Source organism: Lycorma delicatula, chromosome 10, assembly GCF_047948215.1.
Source record: "Lycorma delicatula isolate Av1 chromosome 10, ASM4794821v1, whole genome shotgun sequence".
Taxonomy (NCBI): Eukaryota; Metazoa; Arthropoda; class Insecta; order Hemiptera; family Fulgoridae; genus Lycorma; species Lycorma delicatula.
This window is the reverse complement of record NC_134464.1, coordinates 61,413,969-61,437,312: the sequence shown is the minus strand read 5'-3', so window position 1 is coordinate 61,437,312 and position 23,344 is coordinate 61,413,969. Positions and strand designations below refer to the sequence as shown.

General features: G+C 28.0%; 2 protein-coding genes across 2 annotated transcripts; both read right to left on the bottom strand.

Annotated features, from left to right (window-relative positions):
• Positions 1-2,686: 2,686 nt before the first annotated feature.
• Chmp1 (charged multivesicular body protein 1) lies at positions 2,687-23,340 on the bottom strand. The gene is made up of 4 exons (XM_075376543.1): positions 23,203-23,340; positions 7,300-7,544; positions 6,109-6,329; positions 2,687-3,619 (listed from the first exon to the last, which is right to left on the bottom strand). The coding sequence occupies exons 1-4, from the start codon at positions 23,219-23,221 to the stop codon at positions 3,499-3,501; spliced, it is 606 nt and encodes a 201-aa protein (XP_075232658.1). The 5' UTR covers positions 23,222-23,340; the 3' UTR covers positions 2,687-3,498.
• On the bottom strand, positions 13,086-23,338 carry LOC142331003 (uncharacterized). Its single transcript, XM_075376540.1, has 2 exons — positions 23,203-23,338; positions 13,086-16,306 (listed from the first exon to the last, which is right to left on the bottom strand). The coding sequence occupies exon 2, from the start codon at positions 16,011-16,013 to the stop codon at positions 13,251-13,253; it is 2,763 nt and encodes a 920-aa protein (XP_075232655.1). The 5' UTR covers positions 16,014-16,306; positions 23,203-23,338; the 3' UTR covers positions 13,086-13,250.
• Positions 23,341-23,344: the final 4 nt, after the last annotated feature.

Genomic DNA, 23,344 nt, shown 5'->3' with positions numbered 1-23,344 from the left:
AGAGTTGATATCTTCATTGATGTGGGTTGATAATGTGTAGAGATTCAATAGAGCAACCAAATATCAAATGATCAGAGTCCTCATGTAATTAGAAAATATAGTAAACATATGGGAGGTGTTGGTCTCCTTGACAGTCTGATAGGGGTGCTACAAGATTGTTATGCATAGTCGTAAGTGGTATACGAGACTGTTTCACAATCTGCTTCATTTGATTGTGAAACACCACTTCAAATATTCTTACAAAAAAAAGAAGAAAATCAACTGCTGTGCAATGACATGGATATGGTGAAGTGCACCTTCTTTGTGTGCCCCAGAGGGAGGCAAGAGATATTGCGTGCCGATTGAACTCACTGGTGGGGGGGAGTCATGCGGTTGATGTTCTCTCCCGGTGAGGGACGGATTGCATGTGCCTGGTATTTTATAAGGGTGCTACAGCAGAAATTAATAGAGGTGGACAAGGAGAAGTCGGTTGAGGACTGCAATGGGCGCCAGCCTTTGGGAGCGGGTGGCAGGGTGCCTCGACATTGTCATTACCAATGGCTACAACAGGACACGTTCCTGTTGTCTGAGGCTGGTATGGCTATACTGTATATATTCTGAGCTGTATATATTGATTGCAAATAGTGTTATGTATATTGGTGTGAATGAGAAGTGAGCCTATGATGGAGATGGTGCTGATGTTATGCCTTTACATCAATTCAAAATCAACTGCTGTGAGTGAATCTGCTGTGCTTCAATCAATGTACATTACGATCAAATTGTAGTATCCAATTTGATCCAGTGTCATCCAAATTTACCAGTGTCAATTCATATTGAAAAAGCCAAACAAAGGTGTAAAATGCAACAGTGTAAAGGATTTACAGTTTTTAAATGGCAGAAATTTGAAGTTTGCTTGTGTTTAAATAAAAATAATTGCTTTGTGAAGTTGCATCACAAATAAATGTAAAAATATCATCTGTGTGACTTATTTTTTCTGTTAATAGAAACTTATTTTATGTTCCTTTTTTTATATTTTATTAAGTGAAGTAAAACACTGAAAAAACTAAGTATTATTCTGTGTATGCACATTTAATTGTTTTATTACTCATTTTAAACATAAAAAAACAGATTAATTTGGAGTGTGAATTTATTAGAGAAAATAAAGGTAAGCAGTAAATCAGTTAATTCACTTATATCTTAATAACTGCATGATGTAGCCAATTGGCACACTTTCTTTTTTTATAAGTTTTGAGCTCAAACAAGTAATTAGGAATTTAAACATTTTTCTCTTTATTTTAACATATGTATTTAAAAATATTCTTTATAAAAGGTTTTACAAAAATTATGCATTGTATGGTTAAAAACACCAGGCCTAGGGATTGACAATTTGACTTATGAGTGGTTTTGTGTTGATAAAATTCTGGTAGGGGTTGACAATCTGACTTATAATTGGTTTTGCAGGGTTTGTGCTAATAAAATTCTGGTCTCTGAACTTTGATAAATGTCAAAGCCTTATAAATTGCTAAAGGACACTGCTACAATGAGTTTAAAGCATCAGGGGGTTGGTTAGATAAATTCCAAATTAGAAGTAACATTTTATACAAAAATGTTTGTTTGTGGTGATGTTGGTGCTGTAAATGAGAATTTGGTGTCTAAGTGGAAGGATAAGTTAAAATATGTATGAGATAAAATGAAAGAAATATTTTTAATTGTAATGAGACAAGTCCTTTTTTCCAGGCTTTGCTCAGTGAAACAATGTGTTTGAAAGAGGAAAAATGTCCAAGGGGGAAGATATCAAGAGAAAGACTGAGTGTTATGTTGGCTGTTAATATGTCAGATGAATTTGAAAAAAACATTAAAAATCAGCAAAACTGTAAAGCCATGATATTCAACAGCAAAAACATAAATTCATTAGAAATTGAATGGTGTTCAAATAAAAAATCTTGGATGACTAGGGACATCATCATGTTGGACTGGTTGTTAAGTTTTGACTGTAGAATGAGAATGCAAAGTAGTTAAAGTCATACTATTCTTGGACAATGCAAAATTCCCCCCTAATGTTAACTTAGAAATTTTAAAATTGATAATTCTTTCCCCAAATACTACTGCAGTATGTCGACTGCTTGATCAGGTGATTATTCAGAATTTAAAATTCAGTACAAAATAAGGTGTTACGGTAATTATTGTCAACAATGAAAGTTGTAGATGCTGATGAGCTTTCTAAAAGCATTAGCTTTTAGTACCCAAACACTGATGACATGCTTAACACAGAGGATGTATTGACTGACATCCATGATCTTATTGCTGCCTCAGAGTTGACTACTTCTAAAATGAATGACAATGATGAACCTGGATTTACCATCACGCGTAAGGAATCAAGAGAAGATGTTAAAAAATTAAATCAATATTTCTTACAAAAAGGATTACCAGAAGGCATTATTTTAATATCAGAAATATAATCGCATATTGAAAAAAATATGTACCAGGACCTAGTTCAAACTAAAATAGACAGCTATTATAAACAATCTACATATTAATAAACTGTACTTATCTGTATTTGGTTTTATATCTTGATTTTTATATTATTTTTTGTAGATGTGTTTTGATTAATACAGTACAGTAATGTGTTTTGATTAGTACAGTAATTTTATTCTCTTATTTTATTGGTCAATTATAGTGGCACTGATTAATTTTTTTTATTCAAATATGAATGAGAACAGTATTTTATTTTCAGAAAAACAATTAAAAAAAACTTTTACAAAGTCATTTTAATTAACAACTAATCTTTTTTTTAATTTAAATGAAATAAATGCACAATACTGTTGTTTATTTGAAGAGTTTTTCCTGAATTCACCTTTTTCTGAATAGCAGATGCATCTAAAAAACAGACAGATTGTTGTTCCCGATATATTTTATAAAAAAAAAAAAAACAGACAGATTGTTGTACTGTCTTCTTATTGTGCAACTTTTTAAACTTAAAATTTTTTACACCAACTTTGGAACTGTGAAGTGTTTTTTCCTTAATTATATTTTCAAAAATGAATTTTTTATAATGTAAATTGATTAATAAAATATGATCTGTAATTAAGACTAGTTCTATAGCCCAGACCTTTCTTTAATTTGAATTAATGAATTCAACCTGCTGAGAGTCTACTATATTTATCACTTAATATACGATATTAAATGATTTTTTTTTAATAATAACACTGAAAGTATCTCTAATTTAAAATAAAAAAGTAATGGAATTTAACAATTAAATTTATAAAATTTCTAAGTTTTAATAAAGACAATATATTTATATAGAATACTAATACAATTGATAAAATAATACAAAAGATAATAGCATATTAGGTATGAATATAAAATAATATAGGAATAACTAAGAATGCATGGTTAAATGATTTAAGAAGTCATTGTAAGCTTTCTCAATTTTGCATCCTTTCTTTCAGTAAACAGATATTATATACTCTATTAAAATCCACAGGCAGAATTTCATTAAGATGAAGGTAATAAGTTTTGTTACTCAGTCTGTCTCAGTCTTGCCAACCGTTGAGTCAATTCATCTTGCTCTTGAGATGCTTGAGTCGAAGCCGTTGTACTAATGTTATCTGCTTGAGGAAGTTCCATGTTTAGATCCAAACTGAACAAAAAATAATTATGATTAGAATGTGGTAAAATACAGCCTAAATCTCGCAGGTACTAAATATAAATTTTCCTTTTCAATCCTTTAAAGTGGGAAAGGCTGTTGATAAAAAAATAATCCATTGCATTTATGTATGTATGTCTCAAAGTTTTTGAGGTAAAGCCTACTTACTAATCCTCAATTACAAAATTCCATATCTGTTACCCACCAACTTCAGCAGTAGAGCAGTAGCATTTCTGCCACTTATCTGCAAAATTCTAGTCAGAATTCATGTCAAATCTTAGAAATTAAATGTTTTAATATTTTTAAATGCTAAAAAATTCATCTCATTATCAAAAAAAGATGGGTAATTAACTGGAGATTATTTCAGTCATCTGCTTGCATGGGTTTACTAACCAGAACATGTGAAAAATTTTATTATAATCATAGATAGGGACAATATATTTGAGACATCTGAAATTGGAATAGCCTGTTGTAGTAATATCCAAATCGATAACCAGGAATGACAAAAAAATAATTGACCCTTAGAAGAGTTGATTTTACGTAGTCAGCTAGTCAGTTACATCCTGGTGACTTTGTTTGCATATTATTGTCAATTGAATTTTATTTGTTTATTTGAGGCAAAAATATAATACACTTTATCAAGGGAGGGAATACATTATATAATCTGTGAAAATGTGCTTAAGAATCTGAGCATGGAGTTGGAATTAGCAGGCTACGTAAGACTTGCTGTTGTAATAATGGGTGTTATGAATTTAATCAGTTACATTAAGGCACAAGCTTAATTTAGACTAGACTCCCTTATAAGAAAATCTTAAATCATATTAATTGTGCAAAAAATAAATAATTAAATTTTGCGAAGAATAGGAAATCAATCATAATATTACTACGTAAAGTGGAGTTTTTGTTCATAAATTATATGGTGAGAATTTTCTAAAAAAAAAAATATATATATATTAATAGGCAGACCAGACAAATAGTGAAAACTTGTGAGAATCATGTTTTGTGCCAGAAAAATAGCATTTTACCATAATAAAAGTCTCGAGCATTAAGAACAACAAACTTTTTATCGGTTTCTGTTGAAAACTAAGTGGTAGTACAATAACTGCCAATTATAAGAGAATAAATCCTTCCAGGTACCACTATTATTTTAGAAATATAACTTTGTAGACTTACTCTCATATGCAAATACACAATCTAGTATGTGTGGCCTGCCATCTGATGCAACAAGGAATAAATATGGCACACACCCTTCTGCGATTGCCTGCATGAGCAAATTTATGTGGTGCTATCAGTATGAGTGAATCTATTCAAAAGGATACTGAGTGAATCTATTCAAAAGGATACTGACTGATACTACATTTTATTTCAAATTATAAACTGACTTCAGATAACATACAAAAATCCTAACATTGGATATTCTTATCCAATATCTGACTGTTGTTACAAATACACATTTATTTATGTGTGTCAACATGCATTTTGCTTTATAGTCCGCAACTTATAACTTTGATTTGATAGCTTAGGTAGTAGGGGGTTGATTCCATTAAATTTAAAAAAAATAAAATTGAACGATTAAAGATATTTTGATCAGGGGACAGCCTTATTTTAACATGGACAACAACAAGGTGTTTTATTCAAGCAATCGCAGCCAAGTGATGGGGGCATATTATAATTTCTTTTGAATTAAATAAAGCCTTAATGGCCGTACAAATTTACAATCAAGAAAAGCAACAGTTGAACTTGTTAATTTATAACCAAAGTGAGGTGCATTCAGTAATATTTTTTTTTATGAGAAAAAACGGCAAAATTCATGAAACATCACAGCACATAAATCAAGCAGATATTTGGTCTTCTTGAACACCCGGTTTGTCGGGGAGTGAAATGATAAGTAGGAAAAGTGACAAGTAGGAAGATCTTTTCCATCAATAAGAATAAATAATTATTATTGGGTGTGTTACTGTTGATTTTTTAGAGTAAGAGCTATCTATCAATTTCAATAAAAAAAACTCTTGAAAAATTCATCACAAACTTGAAAACAAGCATTAAGGCAAAACTACCTACTCGTTTTCCAGCATGACAATAAGCAAACACAGGTCCAGAAATCACTAACTTTTTGAAATTGTCGGCAAACAAATATAATAGCAATCTAATTTTACACTTTCTAAGGAATGCATTATACCAATGATTAACAACTGAAAGAAATAGTTAAAATACTCTTTGATCCACATCATTTACAGATGGCTATTTGATATTGTTGGGACAAATGGTTATCTAACTTTAAGATCACTATAGAAAAGTGAAAAAAGAATTTAGATTTTATTTATACCGTCGATTCTTGTATTAAATAAAAAATAAATGTTACGTACAAAAAAGTCAAACATTAATTATTTTATAACATCACTTAATAACAGTAATGAAAACAACAAAAATGACAATGACAACAATACTAATATTCAGAGATTATGAGAATGTTAAATACATACCCTGCTTCATCAGCTACTTGTTGCATTAATGAATCTACATCATTCTGAGGCACAGAAGTAGTTACAGTCTGTGACATGGTGTTTTCCATATATGAGCTGTGAACATCTAAATCTTCAAATTGATTCTCAAATTTATCCATTAGATTTGATATTTTTTCTAAGTTCATTGATTTCATTGCTGCATCCATAGCTTTAACAACACCGGCCATTGATTGGGTAACCTACATAAAAAATAAAGAATACAGAAACATATTTCAAACAAATTTATTACTATACTTGTTTTAAAATAAATCATAAACTGGAAATATTCCATAAAAAATTGTAAGGAAAAAACAACACCCCATTCAAAGATTTTTATACATTCCTAACTCAAAAAGGATGTTTTTTCAAAGTTATACCCACGGTGGTTCAATCTGTTGCACCAGAGACTATTAAACTTACAATTTGTATTTGATTTTTGGCAAGTAACTGTTTTTTACAGTAAGTTAAAACTAACTTTTGAGGTATCCAGGCTAATAAAAAAGTTTTTTTTAAAAATAAAGCAATTCTCAAATTTAAAAAATAAAATATTTTTATAACATATTATAAAGAAACACACATTAAACAACAAACAGATGGATTTAATAAATAAAAATAATAATAAAAAATAAATTAATATTGTCAACTATTATGAATTTACCTATAGAAAGTAACAATAAAGATGGTGGCCATAATATGCTAATAACATTAAAAAGGAACTAGAGATTTGTATTCACTGCAATTTATATTCTGACAATTCTCCAATTAAACATTATCCTATATGATAGTAAGTTTATTTTAACAGTAAGATAGTCACAGTAAGTTTTAACAGATAGTAGGTCACTTTTTAACAGGTGAACAAGAGAAGGAGTCACCTTAAACCTATGAGCAACAAATTTTTGCACTACTGAAAAACTATAAAATATTTTATGTAACTGAAAAAGTAGAAACAAAAGTACAGAAAATTTTTTTGTCTAGTATGACATACAGCAAATACTGATTCTTGAAGAACAGATTCATCACATTCAGTTTGAGATCTAGCTACAGCTAGATGAATTACCTTCAAACAAAATATATCATAACCTTTGTTTTTTAATTTTATTTTTGCAATCAAAGCTTTAATAATGTGTACTGTTGTAAAGATAGATACAATTTTTAACAACAAAAACTTACCTTACGTGTCGTAAGCGCCGTCTGTACTCTACTAGCAACAGCATCAACACGAGCACTCATCCTTAAATAGTTAACAGCTTGATTTTTCTGTCGTATCGCATTTTCAGCATGTATTCTAGCAACTTCCATATTTCCTTTTTGAATAGCCTTTTTTGTTTTTGCCTTTTCTAATTTTTCTTCTTTCTCGCATCGTTTCGAATTACGCTCTAGCTCCTTAGCAGCAAACTTTAAATTGAATAAATGATCTAAACTCAATAGTCAAAGAAACAAATTTCAAAATAAAAATAATAATTAAGACTCATTTATTTATTTAAATATTAAATTAGTTATTAAAATAAAAATACTTATACATCATAGTTGTATTACAGTAATCATTTTAATATAATTTGCAGACAAAAACTGTTTCTCTGTTAATAGCCATTAAATTAACCAGTTTGGTATAATAATGGTGATTATTTCAAGGCAATTCAATTAAAATAGTACAATTATAGAAATATATAATTTTTAAGACTGAAAAAATTATGAAGTTTTTATGATCCATACAGGAAAATTACCACCCACCATATTTTATGGTGAAACATGATATTTATATAAACTGAATTATATAGTACAGAAATACATTTTAATTATTAAAGTTGTTATGAAGAAAAATTGCATGGAAGAGATAAAATAAAAAGCTACATTTTTGTAGATATTAAAATAGTATTCATCATTATTAGAGGAAAATGTATTAACCTTTTGTAATAAAAATATGTTTTATAAAAATAATTTGCAGCAAATGAAAAAAGACAAAATATGATGATAATTTCTACATTAACCATAATACCATTAAATTATAAATACTTTCTCTTTCCTGAAATGCAATTTAATATTTAATAAAATTAAGACACAAAATCGTACAAAAAATATAAAAATATTACTTCCAATCGGCTATTTAAAATAAGAAAATTAATTAATTTTAAATGATTTTATTCCTAAAATTCGATGCCAAATTGGAGCAGTGAATTTATATTGTATAATTTAAATTTTTTAAATACTTAATATCATCCATGTATACTACCTGTTTTTAAAGAGCATTCAGTACATGCGGTTTATTGAAGCGACTGTTAACTTTTAGTTATTGGTATAAAAATGCATGGCATCTATGAGATTGAAACAACTCCACTGACTAATTCACTCTAAAAAAAATTCAGCCACATTGGTACAGTTTACCACATATAAAAACAATGATGAGGCATTAATGGTATGTTAAATAATAAAATCTTTTGTTTCTTTAGTAAGCAAATAGATTTTAATAAAAATCAACAAAATTAAGACCTTTATCTGCAGAGAAAAATGGCCAGTTCATAAAAAAATATTATTCTTTTTAAAAATCAAATGATAGATAGATGTGAAGTTAAATACCACATTTATATTACTTTTAACAGTTTTATTTGAAAATATCTTAACTTATCTCATTTTCAAATTTTTTCATGATATGCACCAAAACAAACAAAATATTATTACTACAAAAGAAACTTATATTAACCCGTGCATACATTTCATTTAATGATTCTACATGCAACTGATTAAGACTACATATGTCATATTACATTAAAAACATTTTATTTGTTTTTAAATTACATTATAGAAAATTAATGATTCATATTTCATTTGTACTAAATGTACATATTACGATAACAAAAATGTGGGAGAAAAAATAAAATAAAACTGGATAAAGGTATACCAATAAATTATTCACAAATAATTATATATATATTTATTAATTAAAATAAATATTTTAAAATTAAAAAAAAAGAAAAGAAAACAGTAATACACCACTAATTAAAATAATAAAAATTGCTTAATTCATTATTACTAATTCATGTAAGAACACTATTCTCTAAAAATTAACATTTTATATATATAATTCAGCATTAAAAAATTTTCACAAACAGAAAAAAGTTTATTACATATTCTATTTTTTCATTTTCATCTAACAAATCATATTATTTACATTTAATTATATATTTTTGGACAACAGTATTAAATTTTTATATAATGAATTAAAAAAAATTATTATAAAATAATTATAGTGTAAAACTTCTCTTAAGTAATCTACCATACTGGGAAAGGGTCCCAGAAAGATGACAAATAACATTCCTTACAATCTGTTGATGGTTCCACTACATCTGAAATTTTACAGATAACATCATTCTGGGAATTGAGTGTTGTGAAGTAAGCTTTGTCTCTCGAGTCAAAAAACAAAGCCATTTTTAATAAATTGGTTTTCAATAGTCCACTAATTTAAAAAAAAATTCTGTAAACATATACCGTACAAGTACTACTGCTATGTATGCAAAACATATGGAAAAACCATTTCAGACAAATGAGCCATTTTTGCATGAGGGGCGTTTCATAACAACATCGCAATGCTGTGCAGTTAATGAAGCAATCCCAGAGAAGTGACAACAATTGGAATTAAAAACCTTTGTAATCAATATAAATATTCACAACTCTCCTCATGTATACAACTTTAAATTGGCGAATGATGGAAATTGTATCTGCAAGTCTCATACTGAAACGGTTGATATAAGTCTTACATTAACATTTGAACTTTATAAGACAAAAAAGTGATAAAGATTCCAGTACTTTATATGAAGTTTGTGGCAAGTTTTCCACTGGTATTTTTTTTTAATGGACAAGTAAATGCAAATGTGGTTCAAGGCCAGGAAAGCCAAAAACAAGCTATCAGGATTCTGGCAAAACAATAATATATATTTTGAAAAATAATATGCATTGTTTTATTCTGATTACTTCTCACTGCTTAATAGCTCAACAGAAGAAGAATCACCTGCACAATGAGATGTCACTGAAACAAAGATTTATTGTGCTGATAATTCTATATTCTAATTTCAAATTGACACTATTGAAATGTGAGCTGACTTAAAACTTGAATTTATTACAATTTTTGTTTATGTTTGCCAAGGAATCTTTTACAGATAGTAACTCCATGTATAATATGTATAACACAAGAATATTATTACTGTGACTTCATTCAATAATTTCTGATCAATTACAATCTGAAAATTATAAATAAATTAAATCCAAATGATTGAAATGTAAGAAAAATAAAACTGCATAAAAAATCATGTATTCAAATTGGTACTGTCTGGTATTAAAATCACAGACAGTAATAATGCTTTTCATATACAAACTACAGAAATTCACAATATACAATTTTAATAATGTTAAAATAGAGACAAAAGAGATGAAACAAACAAGAACTTTCATACTGAAAATAAAATATGGTAGTATCAAATAAACAATAAGAAAAGAAGAAAAAATGAGCCTCTGAAGTGTGTTGGATACTGAAAATTAGGTGGGTTGACGTGGTAAAAGGTAAACTAATCTTAAAATTAATATGAGAGGACAGAAAGAAATCTACAATAGTCATCTGAGAAAAAGATGACCTGAGTCGGTTGATCATGTATGTATTAAGACATATTGCTGTAGTTAATTTGGTAATACAACAGTGTGTAATAACTCTGGAGGAAGATAAAATATAAAATTGAGTATACATGTTGCAATGATTACAATTATCCTGAGATCAAAGAATTAGCACAGAAAACAAAGGAATGGAGAACAGCTTCAAACCAGTCAAACGGATGATAATTCTGAAATTTACATATTATTATGAAACAATAACGCAATTCATTGAGTGAAATTAAAAAAAAGGGGAAAAAATTCTTCACATCTGAAAGTTGATATGAGCTGAAAAAATGTTGATCAGGATTAACTCACACTTCAACTGGAGAACATGTTCATCTGAGTAGATATATTACATAAGAGAAATTCAGTAATACAAAAACCTATCATTATTTAAATAATTATATATAACTTTTAATAACAGTAACACTATAGATGATAAATAATAAAATAATAATAATAATGATACAATATATTTTATTTAATAATTTACTTGTATTTAAACATTAAATGGTAAAAACATCTGTAGACACTGATGAAACAATTTGAAAAATATATGATGCAATTTTATTAAACCAATAGAAGAAAAAAACAATAATAAACAACCTTAAAAAATTAGTCAATTTTTTTTTTCATTCACTGTTAGAAGATACACAACTCTTAATAAAAAGAGGTAGATCATTTTTTTTTAGAAAAGTACAAATATTACATTTTAAATTAATTATTTCATAGAAATCAAACGTATATCACATTTACTTAGTGCTATATTTAACTTGTACACATCAAATAATTATGAGCAGACTCCCTCTAATCTGGCCTCAGTTCAGTTGGTTGCAAGTACCTGACAGACTACAAAAAAATTTCAATAAATACTAACTTACTGTTATATTAACAATATATTAACTGTTAATATAACTTAACAGTTATATTAACTGTTATATATTAACAATTTATTGAACTATTACGACATTCATTTGTCTATAAACAAACTTATTTTACATTATTTTGGTTCAGTCAATAATATAAGTTATAGATATTCTAGATACAATTTTAGTATCAAAAACTTATTTTCTTCAATGAAAATTTCTAAAAGCATTTTTAACATAAGTAGTCTTTTGAGTATGACAGGTAATAAAATTCTGTTAATGGTAAGTTTTTCTGTAACTGAATAACTCTATTACATGAAAAAATTTACAATACACAATAAAAAGTTACCTAAAAAAATAACCTACTGGAATTAAATAATTTGATGACTAAGTTTTTAAGAATACTGCTTTATAAACATATATAAATTTTTAGTTAAAACATTCATCCTGAATCACACTGATCCACAGAAGCTCTTTTGATTTAAAATTTTTAAAGTTATACATATTTCACTATCTTTTAGAAAGATAAGATAGTATTTTTTGTTTATAGTTTATTCATAAGTTTTAAACTAACATTAATAATAATAGACTTAGTTTCAATCGTCTGTATTGATCACTTCTAAATGTTTTTTTTTGTAATTTGAATGTTTTTATTTTCTAAATCGGGTTTATACCAATTTTATCTTGTTAATATATATAATTTTAAATTTTAAAGAATATTCTATAAAAACACCTTAAATACAAATAAAATATTCAGTGAACTTACTGATGCTATTAATTTCTAACACCATTTTGAATTCATACTTTCAGATTAAAATCTGGTTATTAAGGTAAAAATGGAAGAAAATAAAATGCTAATTTTTTGACTTTTTGAGGATTTCTACAGAAAAGTTTAACCATTTTTTTTCTCAATCATTACTGAAATTAGTGAAGCAAAAAAAATAATTCAGGAAGGTAACAAAATAAATGTAAAATAATCATAGTGAGAATTTACAGCAAGCTTTCAATTTTTGTTCTAACCATTGTAACAAAGTGTTCAGATGTACACAGAAACGTTTGATTTAATTTTTCCTACAAAAATGATTACTCTTCTACAATTCTTTATTAATATTTACTGTTCATGTGCTCTTATGATTATTTCTTATTCAGGTTAGGTCTCATGAATGTATACCATGTAAACAAAATAATTTTTAATTTAACTAAATTTAATTACACATTATTTCCTACATCTTTATATTATTTTAATAGAAATTTTATTTTATTAATGACTATAAGCAATTATGAAAATAATTAATATATTAATTTGTACTTAAGGCGATTGATTCATGAAAAAATTTTATACCATCGTACGCAGTATCATTATTAAATTTCATAAAACATTAAATTAAAAATAAATAAAATACATTTTACGTTAAGAATATTTAAAATTCTTTATTTTTGTCAACAATGGATCACTCAGACCAATTAAGAGGGAGTTTACTATTTTTTATAAACGCATTTATAAAATACTTATACACATATTTAAACTACACATACAAGTTTATTGATTTTTCTGCATTTTAAGCAATAAATACAGTATAAAAGTCAATTTAAAAATTAAATTCTATAATTTTTTTATTATTCAGAATCAGAGTCATCACTACTACTAGATTCAATATATTTTTTATCATCTCTTCTTTTATGCTTTTTACTTTTATAATGTTTATGTCTACGATGCAGACTACTATTATAATCTCTATCCCTATCTCTATCACTATGATGCCTATCTTTACGATGTCTATGATGTTTACGATGTTTTCCTTCTCTATGACTACTATGATAATGTGTTCTACTAGAATGAGTTGAATGATGCCTTCTTACAGGCGATCTCGATCTTTTCCTTTTTCTATGTTTATGTCTAAATTCTACATCGCTTCTACTTCTTAAATTATGCTCATATTTATCTACTGAATGTTTAGAGTGTTTTAATTTGTGAGATGACGATAATGATTCTGTTAATTTTAATTCCTTATCTTTTCGTTTTGGACTCTGTGAATTTGTAATAGTACTTTCACCTATTATCGTAACTTCTGGTGAAGTTACAGAAGAAGGCGGGGATGAAACAGAATCTGAATTATCATTATCACCATCATTGTCATCCTGAACACCATCTGAATCTGATTTTTCATCATTTTTAAAATCATCTGGTAACTGCGGTCCAATCATGATAGGTTGTGTTTGTGATTTTTCAGGTGATAGAGATGGTTTTTTATTACTTTTTTGTATTAAATTTAAAAATGCCGCTGCTCGTCTTTTACGTTCAAGTTGTAATTGTTTTTCTCTCTCTTTTGATACTAATTTTTCCCTTGCAGCCGCTGCTAATTTATCTTTAACACGTTCTTCAGCCCACTTTTCTGTAACACTATTACTAGTATTACCTTTATCGATGTTATTTTTCACATTGGTATTCAATTCTTCCGATAGATCAACAGTTTCATTATTAGTTTTTGTATTGTCAGAAACTTCTTTATCATTACTCCCTCCACCGTCATCACCACCACCTCCTTCTTCATCTTCTGAACTTTCTTCAATCGGCAATGCACTTTTAATTTCTAATCCTTCACATTCTTTAGGTCTTTTTATTGAAAAACATACAGGATTTGGTTTATGTGTCGTTTGTTTTTTATCATCCACAGTCTTATTCTTATTAATATCACCATTTTTAACTGATTTCTCTTCTTCAATCTTATCATTATTTTCTACCGAAGAAGAGTTAGCAGCAGTAGTTGTAGTTGTAGTAGCAGTTACAGCTGTAGTAATAACAGTAGTAACATTAGTATTAATATTAACTATAGTATTCGAATTAGAATCTTCATTAACATTTTCTACAGGTTTCTCTAACTGTTCAAAATATTCAACCTTCTTACGATAATAATTATAATATGGATTTGTTGTGTCTAAAAAATAAAATCTAGGGTCATCTTTACTTCTAACTATTTCTTCAAAATCTCTACCATTTTTTGCAACATAACTAGCCATTTTATCAATAATTAATTGAAGATCTGCAGGTGGAATATCATCTGCTAATTGTAATGTAGAATCTACTTCAGGTCCTTGTTCGGAGCTGACTTCATGTGGCAATTCAGTTTCTTGGGCGGTTTCAAATTGTGCTCCATCTACAGATTCATCATTAAATGAATCATTATAAGCAAAAGCTCCTTGCTGTCTTTTTCTGCGTTTTCTTCTACCTGAACGAGTTATTACAGGCAGTGGACTAGATGGTTTTAAACTTTTTTCAGAATCATTGTGCTCTTCATCGCTTTCATCAGGCACTTCAAGCTCACTATAATTCTTTGATGACATATCTGGTTCTTCGATCTTATTTTCTTTAACATTTTTTTCAGGTATAACAGTAGATTCTTTAGTTTCAGTCACTTTATTTAATAAATTAAATTTATTTTGATTTCCACGAATTTTATTTACAAGCATAGAATATGCACAGTCAGTGGAAGGTTTATAATTAATGCTGGGAATCGATGGTGCCAAATTAAATGATGAAGTTGGTGCTTGTGATAAGCTATGATGTAAATAATAATTCTGGTCAGAAGTATTTTCTTCATTTGATTTACTGTCTGTTGAACTATTTTGAACTTTGGGTCTATATCGCCCAGATTTAATTGCCATTAATACATGTCTATAATAGCCATGCAAAGCAGAATGGTATGAAAGAAATTCAAATTGAGGATTTGATGCCTGTTTCATTTTTAAGATTATTTCCATTTGAGATCCCTGCTGAATTATAAAAATGGCAGTTTTTTCTATAATGGCATTTAATTTAACGGTTTCAGGCAACACCATATCTTCAGGTACATCTAATTCAGGAGGTGCTATGAACGGTTCATCGGAATCATCAGTCTGATTCGACTCTTGTACTGGTTTTTCACTTTCTCCGTTTTCTTCTTCGTAACTATATGACACCTGACCATAAGTTTTATCACTTCCCAGTGCCTGATGTAACCGTTTCAGTTCTTCCTCTTGATAAAGAGCTTCTTCATCTTCATTGTGGGTTAGGGCTCTATAACGTTCTTCATCACATAATTGTTCGATTCTACGTTCTTCATTTGATAAATTAATCCAAAATAATTCTTCTTGATGACCTGATATCGCTTCATACTGAGTAAGGTCGTACAGAGCACCACGCACATCATATCTATCAATTCGTAATGAATCATCACCCATCCATGGAATTAAATGTTTACCCTGATCAATGTATAATGCTTTTTCGTCATCTCTAAATAATTTACAAGAATAACCAAACACTAATAGTTCCTCTTCATTTTCATCCTTTTTCCGAAGTATACCTGATTCATTTGTTTGCCAATTTTGTCTCTGGTAGGCCATTATTTTTTTTTAATAAATAACTAAATTAAAAACATAATTAAAAAAAGAACAGCTTTAATAAAAAAAAAAAATCAAGTTACATTTAAAGAATAAATTAAATCAGTCACCACTACTTTAAGTCCATCAAATTTTATTTTATCAACTTCATAAAAACAACTCATTTATACAATAAACGTGAACAAATTTATAAACAGATGACTTAAATTTCAGATAACACTGTTTAAATAAACAAACAACATAAAACTAAGAGGTGTTTTCATCCAGTACGGCTGCAATTCCCTCGCGCTGTAACCCTGAATTTAATATTAAAGGAAATATGTGCCAAAGATGAATCCAAATTCTATTTAATCTTGTTTTTTTTTCTAACAATCCTAACATCTAACTTATAGTTTTAAAACACCACACTTTTATCAAAAAAATAAAATTAAAAATAAACGAAAACATTAAATATCTTCTATAGGGAAATTACAATAAAAGCAAACGTAACAAAATGCCAAAAAACTTCAATGAACTATTGAAACAAAACAAGAAAAGACTTATTTATACCAAAAACTGGCTGAAGACATATAATTTTGTTTGTGTCTCTTATTTAATATTGTGATCACAACTTAAACCACAATCTAATTCTTAACTAAATTAGCAAATTAATTTACTTTTTCAACAAAATAAAATTAATTAATAAATGAATAGATTACACATTTTGATTTGGGTTCGGAGATTAGATTTAAATGCCTAGATGTTTAATGCATTATAATATAGAACGTCCTTTCCATTTCATACAGCCAATGTTTATAAATAAATATATGAACTAAAAGATTGAAGTAAATCTTTCAAAAGATAAAATAACACAGATTTGAATAATTCCAACACTTTTATTAGCCATATGAGTTAAGTAATGATTAATTATAATGTAATAATATATAATATAGAATATAATAGAATACCAATTTTAACTTAATTTTTTATTGTAAGTAAAAGGGTAAATAAGTATACATGTGACTGGTTTACCCTTCACATCATTTATATTTTGAAACAAATTTCTACTTATATCACTATTTTAAATACTGGAGTAGTGAACTGTTAATTTTTTTTTTATTTCTGTGCAATGTGATTTCAAAATTTTAATGACCTCAGTGAAGTGAAAATTACAAAGAAGAAATATATGATTGGGAATGTTCTTTATAATTATTCATTAATAAAATCACAAATGGATAAACCTTATTTCAATGAAATAAAATCTTTATCAACATTAAAATTTTAATTTAATTGTAAAGAAATCAAAAAAATAAATATCCAAAAATATGTTTTGAATATACTTCAGAATATTAAAAAAAAACCAACTTAACCATCAAAACACAGTAACAGAAAAAATCTAAAATCAATAGAAAACAGGAAATATGTTTTAGGTGTATTTTCCCATTTCATTACATTTCCTTACAATGTAATTTCCCTATAAAAGATATTTAATGTTTTCATTTTTTTTTATTTGGCAAAAGTGCGATATTTCTAGTAATTGCAGTGGATTTGTTTTATTACAAATTCTGTGGTTGTTAAGAGTGTTTGTTTTCTGAATTTTTAATTTATTTATTTTTTGTTATTTGTTTGATGTAGTAATAGTATTATGTAGCAACTGATGATGCAGGATCCTGCGAAAGTTGACTGTTTGTATTAGTTTTTTACATTTTTCTGTTACTGTGTTTTCGTCGTTAAGTTGTTTGTTATTCTTTGAATTCAATTAGCACAGTGGTCAATATGTTGATGAATTATTTTCATAAAAATTATTACATATATTTTAGAAGTAGAATGAATATGATTTAGTTACTAGACATTTTAATACAAAGTTTGACATAAAGTATATTTCATTAAACATCTTCAAGTTAACTACCATTACAAGCAGTTTTTGTGTAAAAATGTTTTGTCAGATTCAGGCAGTTTTATCTAGATGATCTATGAAATTAATTCATAGATCATCTAGACTATCTGTTAAAGCTAACTAGTATAAGCTTTACTGTTTTTAAAAAAATATATAGCAATTTTAATCACAGACACAAAAATTTAACAAAAAAATTATTCTGTATACTCTACACAACAGCATTACTACACATAGCATATAACACTGTCATACTGCCTCTTTTGTTTTTCTATCTTTCTATCAATACTGTTCAGATTACCACTAACAAAAATATATTAATTAAATTTAAGGGACATCTCAGAAGAAAGTTCAAGGTGATAATACAAATTTCACTTCCCCAGTCATCACCTATTCATCAGCAGCGCCATTATTATTATTATTGTTATTATTATCATTATCATCATCACTGATTTCACATTCAATTGTGAATCTCACTACTGCTTTTAAAGTGATAAATTCAATATTTGGGAAAACTGTTAAATTGATGACTGCCATTTACCTTCAAATTTCAAGAGGATATTATAGAGAACATTTCAATAAAAAAAAACCTGATGATCTTGACTAATTTTTTGTTCATGAGTTACAGGAAAAAAGTAAAAAAATATTTTCCACTTTTATTATTTTTGTAACAAATAAACTGACGAAAAGGAAATAACTGCTCTGTTGTAAATTTAAATTTGTGACCATATATTCATATGTTTATGTGTAAAAGAAATTGTTACTAAAGTAATACTGAAGTTCATTAATTTTAAAAAATATCTATTAAAAGGATTCTTTAAATGATAATAATAAATTCACTAATACTTTAAAGGATAACATTTTTAAGTAGATTAACAATTGCTAGTATGTTTTAGTCGCTATTGAATGTAAAACAAACATGTCGTGAAATTGCACCCAATTTTTTATTTCACAGAAGAATAGTTATTAAATATAAATGTGCTTTTGTTTGATATTGGCACTGTAAAATCTTAATTAACACTTTTCAGTTCCAAATAGCTATTCCACGAGACATTTCAGGCGAGGAATGGTAACTTACAAAGGTAAAATTTCAATTTTATAATAAATTCACCCCTTTTTTAAAACTATTTTTATTGGGAGATTATTATTATTGTTGTTGTTTTTAAAGGCAGAACTACAATAGAAACACATTTAATGTATTAATTCTATTATCATTGCACTTATTGACTTATTGACTATTGGAGGAAAAATTTATATTACTATAACAAAAAGATATATGAGATTTGATAAAAAAATATGCAGAATTTTAATTTCTCTCAAAAAATCTTTATTTATCATCAATACTGAATTTGTCACCTTCATAGTACTCCCTTTCAGATATAATACATTTATTCCCGTGCTTTTTCAATCTTCGAAGCACCTCTGGAATGCAATTTTCAGTATGGCAATTAGCCTCTTCTGCAATTCTGTCTTTGCATGTTGCAAAGACTTCAATGTTCTCTTCAATGTTGCAAAAACTTCTATGGTTCTTTTTAGTTTGGGAAATAGGAAGAAATCACAGGGAGCATGTCCAATGCATATGGAAGCTGAGGCATCATAATGGTGTTTTTTATGGTCAAAAATTCACGACGAAACAGTGAAGTATGAGCAGGTGCATTATCATGGTGCAATTGCCAAGAATTGCTTTGCCACAAATTCAGGTGTTTTCTTCAGATTACTCTACACAAATGGGTAGAACTTCCAAGTAGTAATCCTTACCGACTCTGATATTGATTTGGTGATTGTCCATAACAATTTTCTTTACTTTTTCGACATTGTCATCGATTGTAGATGTGCTAGGATGTACAGGGCCCTCATCACCTTCAACATTTTCACAGCTCTCTTGGAAACATTTGTACCAATTGCAAACACTTGTTTTATTCATAGAAGAATCACCAAAAGCAACTAGCAACATTTCGAATGCGGCTGCACTTTATTACATTCTTAAAACAAAATTTAATGCAAATTCTTTGTCCCATTTTTTCACAACTTAAAAATTGCTGACCATACCAAAACATTTCGACAGCCAACAATAAACGAAGCATGCCTGACCGGAATTCAAACCCAGGACCTCCAGATGAATTTCTAGTTTTGTAATGACTAAAATCACATGATTGTCATTCATAGTAATATACTTAACTGAATCATCTTACTGTGTTATTACACATTAATGCTAATAACCTTAAGCATTAATTTTTTTTATATCAGAAGCTGATTGGCAAAAAGTGGTCATACAGTGAAGACAAAACAACAGTTTAGAGAGGAAAAAAAATGAGATTTCAGCAGACAAGATGTCAATAAAAAAAAGATACATTAACAGAGAGGCCAAGTTTTTAAGGTCAAAATAATTAGGAACAATCAAATCACTGAAAGAAAATTAAAATAAATTTTCTAGAGAAATTGATAAATAATTACAAATATTTTTTTACTTTTTGACAAAGTAATGTAGTAAGGGGCTAACAAAGCAAAGAAATGGCTTCATTCTATTATAGACAGAATTTTACCACAGATGGTAAATCTACTAGAAACTTTCAAAAGCAAACAATTTTTTTTTAATTTTTTCAAAGGGTCATAGAAATTAATACAATTCCATTTACCAGAAAAAGCTGTAGCAATGGGTAATGCTCAATCAGTGAAAAGGATAACCTCAAGGAAAAAAGGAGACTATTACTAAAAACAGGATTCACTGGAATTACAAAATGAGCAAGTTATATCTTTGGAATTGATTAATATACTATATGGAGAAACTTACATTATTGATGATTTTCTTAAGAAAAGGATTTACTCTTATATGAATACATCTGTGAATGTGACTTCTTAATTGATGAATTAATTCACCTTAGAGCTAACAAAGATGCTTGAACATGGGAATGTGAAAACAGAAATCTGTAGCAAATTATAGGTGTTATGGCTAACTGGGATTCAAGCCCAGGACCTCTGGATGAAAGGTCAAGACACTACCACTACACCACTGAGATGCAGCACTCTCCACAAAAGTCTAACATTAAACGTAACCTTTCTCCACAGAACAGATTAGCATCTGAATAGATTTCCATAACTTACAAAATTGATTGCAGATTAACAATGGAGTACTGAAATGCAATGTGGGCTTTGACCTGACACAAGTCACCTGCTGTCCAAACCTGCTTTCTGACATAAGATCTTGTATTTCCTGAGCCCAAGCATGTAATGCAGAGCCTGTGCTATATTAAAGTACAAACAAAAATTGAAGTTGATAAAGTAATTACTCAGAATTACCAAACTTCACATGAATTTAAAGCATCACTTCACAAACAATATTACAAATTTGTGATAAAAAGGCTATAAATAATGAAAGTGAATTAAATTACTTCCAAATGGATCCTTCCTTGCTGGATAGTAAATTCCCATCAACACAGCGATATAAGTGAAGAAATTTGATAGAAATTTATAATCCACTACAATGAAATCTCTTATTCTTGTATTTGTAGGAATTTTATAAAAGTTCATTACACAATGGTGAGATTATTTTAATTCCTAATCAATCAATAAAAGATGGTTTCGCATGACCTCAAACTGGTGCATGCAATCACTAATTGTTCTGGTGAAATTGTATCTTCACCAGGACAATTATGTATCTTTGAGATTTCAATGCTTTCTACACGTAGTTTCCTTAGTACACCAAAAACATTGAGCTTATGTTAAAAATCATTTAATAAAAGGGATAAGACAAAAATGATGCCTATAAAAGTGACATTAAATTTTACACAAAAAACTACCTACTGGTTAAATAGGAACATAAATTTATAATTTTCCTTATAAACAACTCACATAAACACTGATTGGTCAAAACGTTTTGCTTCTCTATATACTTCACTCAGATCGTATTTAAATTTCAATTCATAACTTATAGGATTCTACAGATATATAAGAATATGGAAAACACCAGAGCAGGAAAATTGAATAACATTCATCTTAAAAGAGTGACTTTCTTTTATAAAATGACTTAAACATCTTAAGACCCAAATCATTAATTATTGTTCCTTAGGAATAATAAATTAGGTACTTTTCTGTTATATGTCCAGCAGTCAGTTTTCTGTCTTATTTTAGCAATAAGACTCTATAAGAAAAATTTCAAAGGAAATTAAGTAAAACTGTTATGTTATAAAATCAGGTATTTGGAACTATTATGGAACAACCTCTATTTAAATTAATCATAGTTTTTTTTTCACTAATAGATTGTTTCTTTATAGCAGAGTCATTTTGTTTTCATTAACATCTGAATATTAATCAGCCATTACAAGTAGTGATATAAATTACCTATACATATTATGTAATACTTTCCACGTCAATAAATTAATAAACATTCATGTACTGTTTACAATCATTTTTACAGATCTGCTATAAGTAACAAATAAACATATCTAAAAACAAAAAATGAACTGGAATCAGTTAACAGGAACATGGTGACAATATACTGCAAAATTTGCAAATATATTTTTCACACTTATTTAAAAAATTATTAATATGAAATCATGTGGTAAAACTAGGGTTATAATACGTATAAAAAAAAGCAACATAGACTAGTAAAAAATTATTTTTAGTTAAAAAAAACACATCCGAAAACTGTAACAAACAAGATTTGGACACAAGTATTATAAAACTAATGTTGGGAAATTGAATATCTACCAGTTACATATTTATATAACAAACAAAACTTGTAAATGCAGTTCACTCCTCCGTATGAATGAACTAAATACAGTATTGTCATTGGCAAATAGAAAATCATTTAATAAATGGATATGTGAACTAGGAACAATTAAGGAGAGAATACAACATTTTTAAGAGATTATGTTTAATGGCAGATCAAGAACTTAAAAAAATTGAATGTGAAATAATACTCTCGTACTATGCTCTTGATCACATTAACTTATTAGCAAATAATGCATAATAAAAACTTAATTCAAGTACACAAGGAAATTGAAACTAAATACTACATAACCTTATCAATCGGAACAAAAACTTGGGCCGACTACAGCAATTTGATTTAGAAATAACTACACCAGCAAGACAGCTAAACTAATCCAACGACCTAAAAATAATTACAGCTGCAAAAGTTGATTTATTCATACAAAAAAGATAACACTTTGGAAAATAAAATCACATAAATAAAATTTAATAAACACTTTGTGATGATTTGATCAACAAAATACTTATGGCTATGACTCATGGCTGCAGCAACACATAAACCTTGAAATAAAAATTCATACACGAAATTAATATATTTAACTAAAAGGATACTTTCCATGGCTGCAGACATGATTAAATATTAATAATTACAACTAAATCCTTCGCAACAATGAAATCTCCAGGTTACACAATCTCACAAACTTAATAAAACGCTACGCTTTCGGATACGTATGAACAGATGGCTAGAGTATTT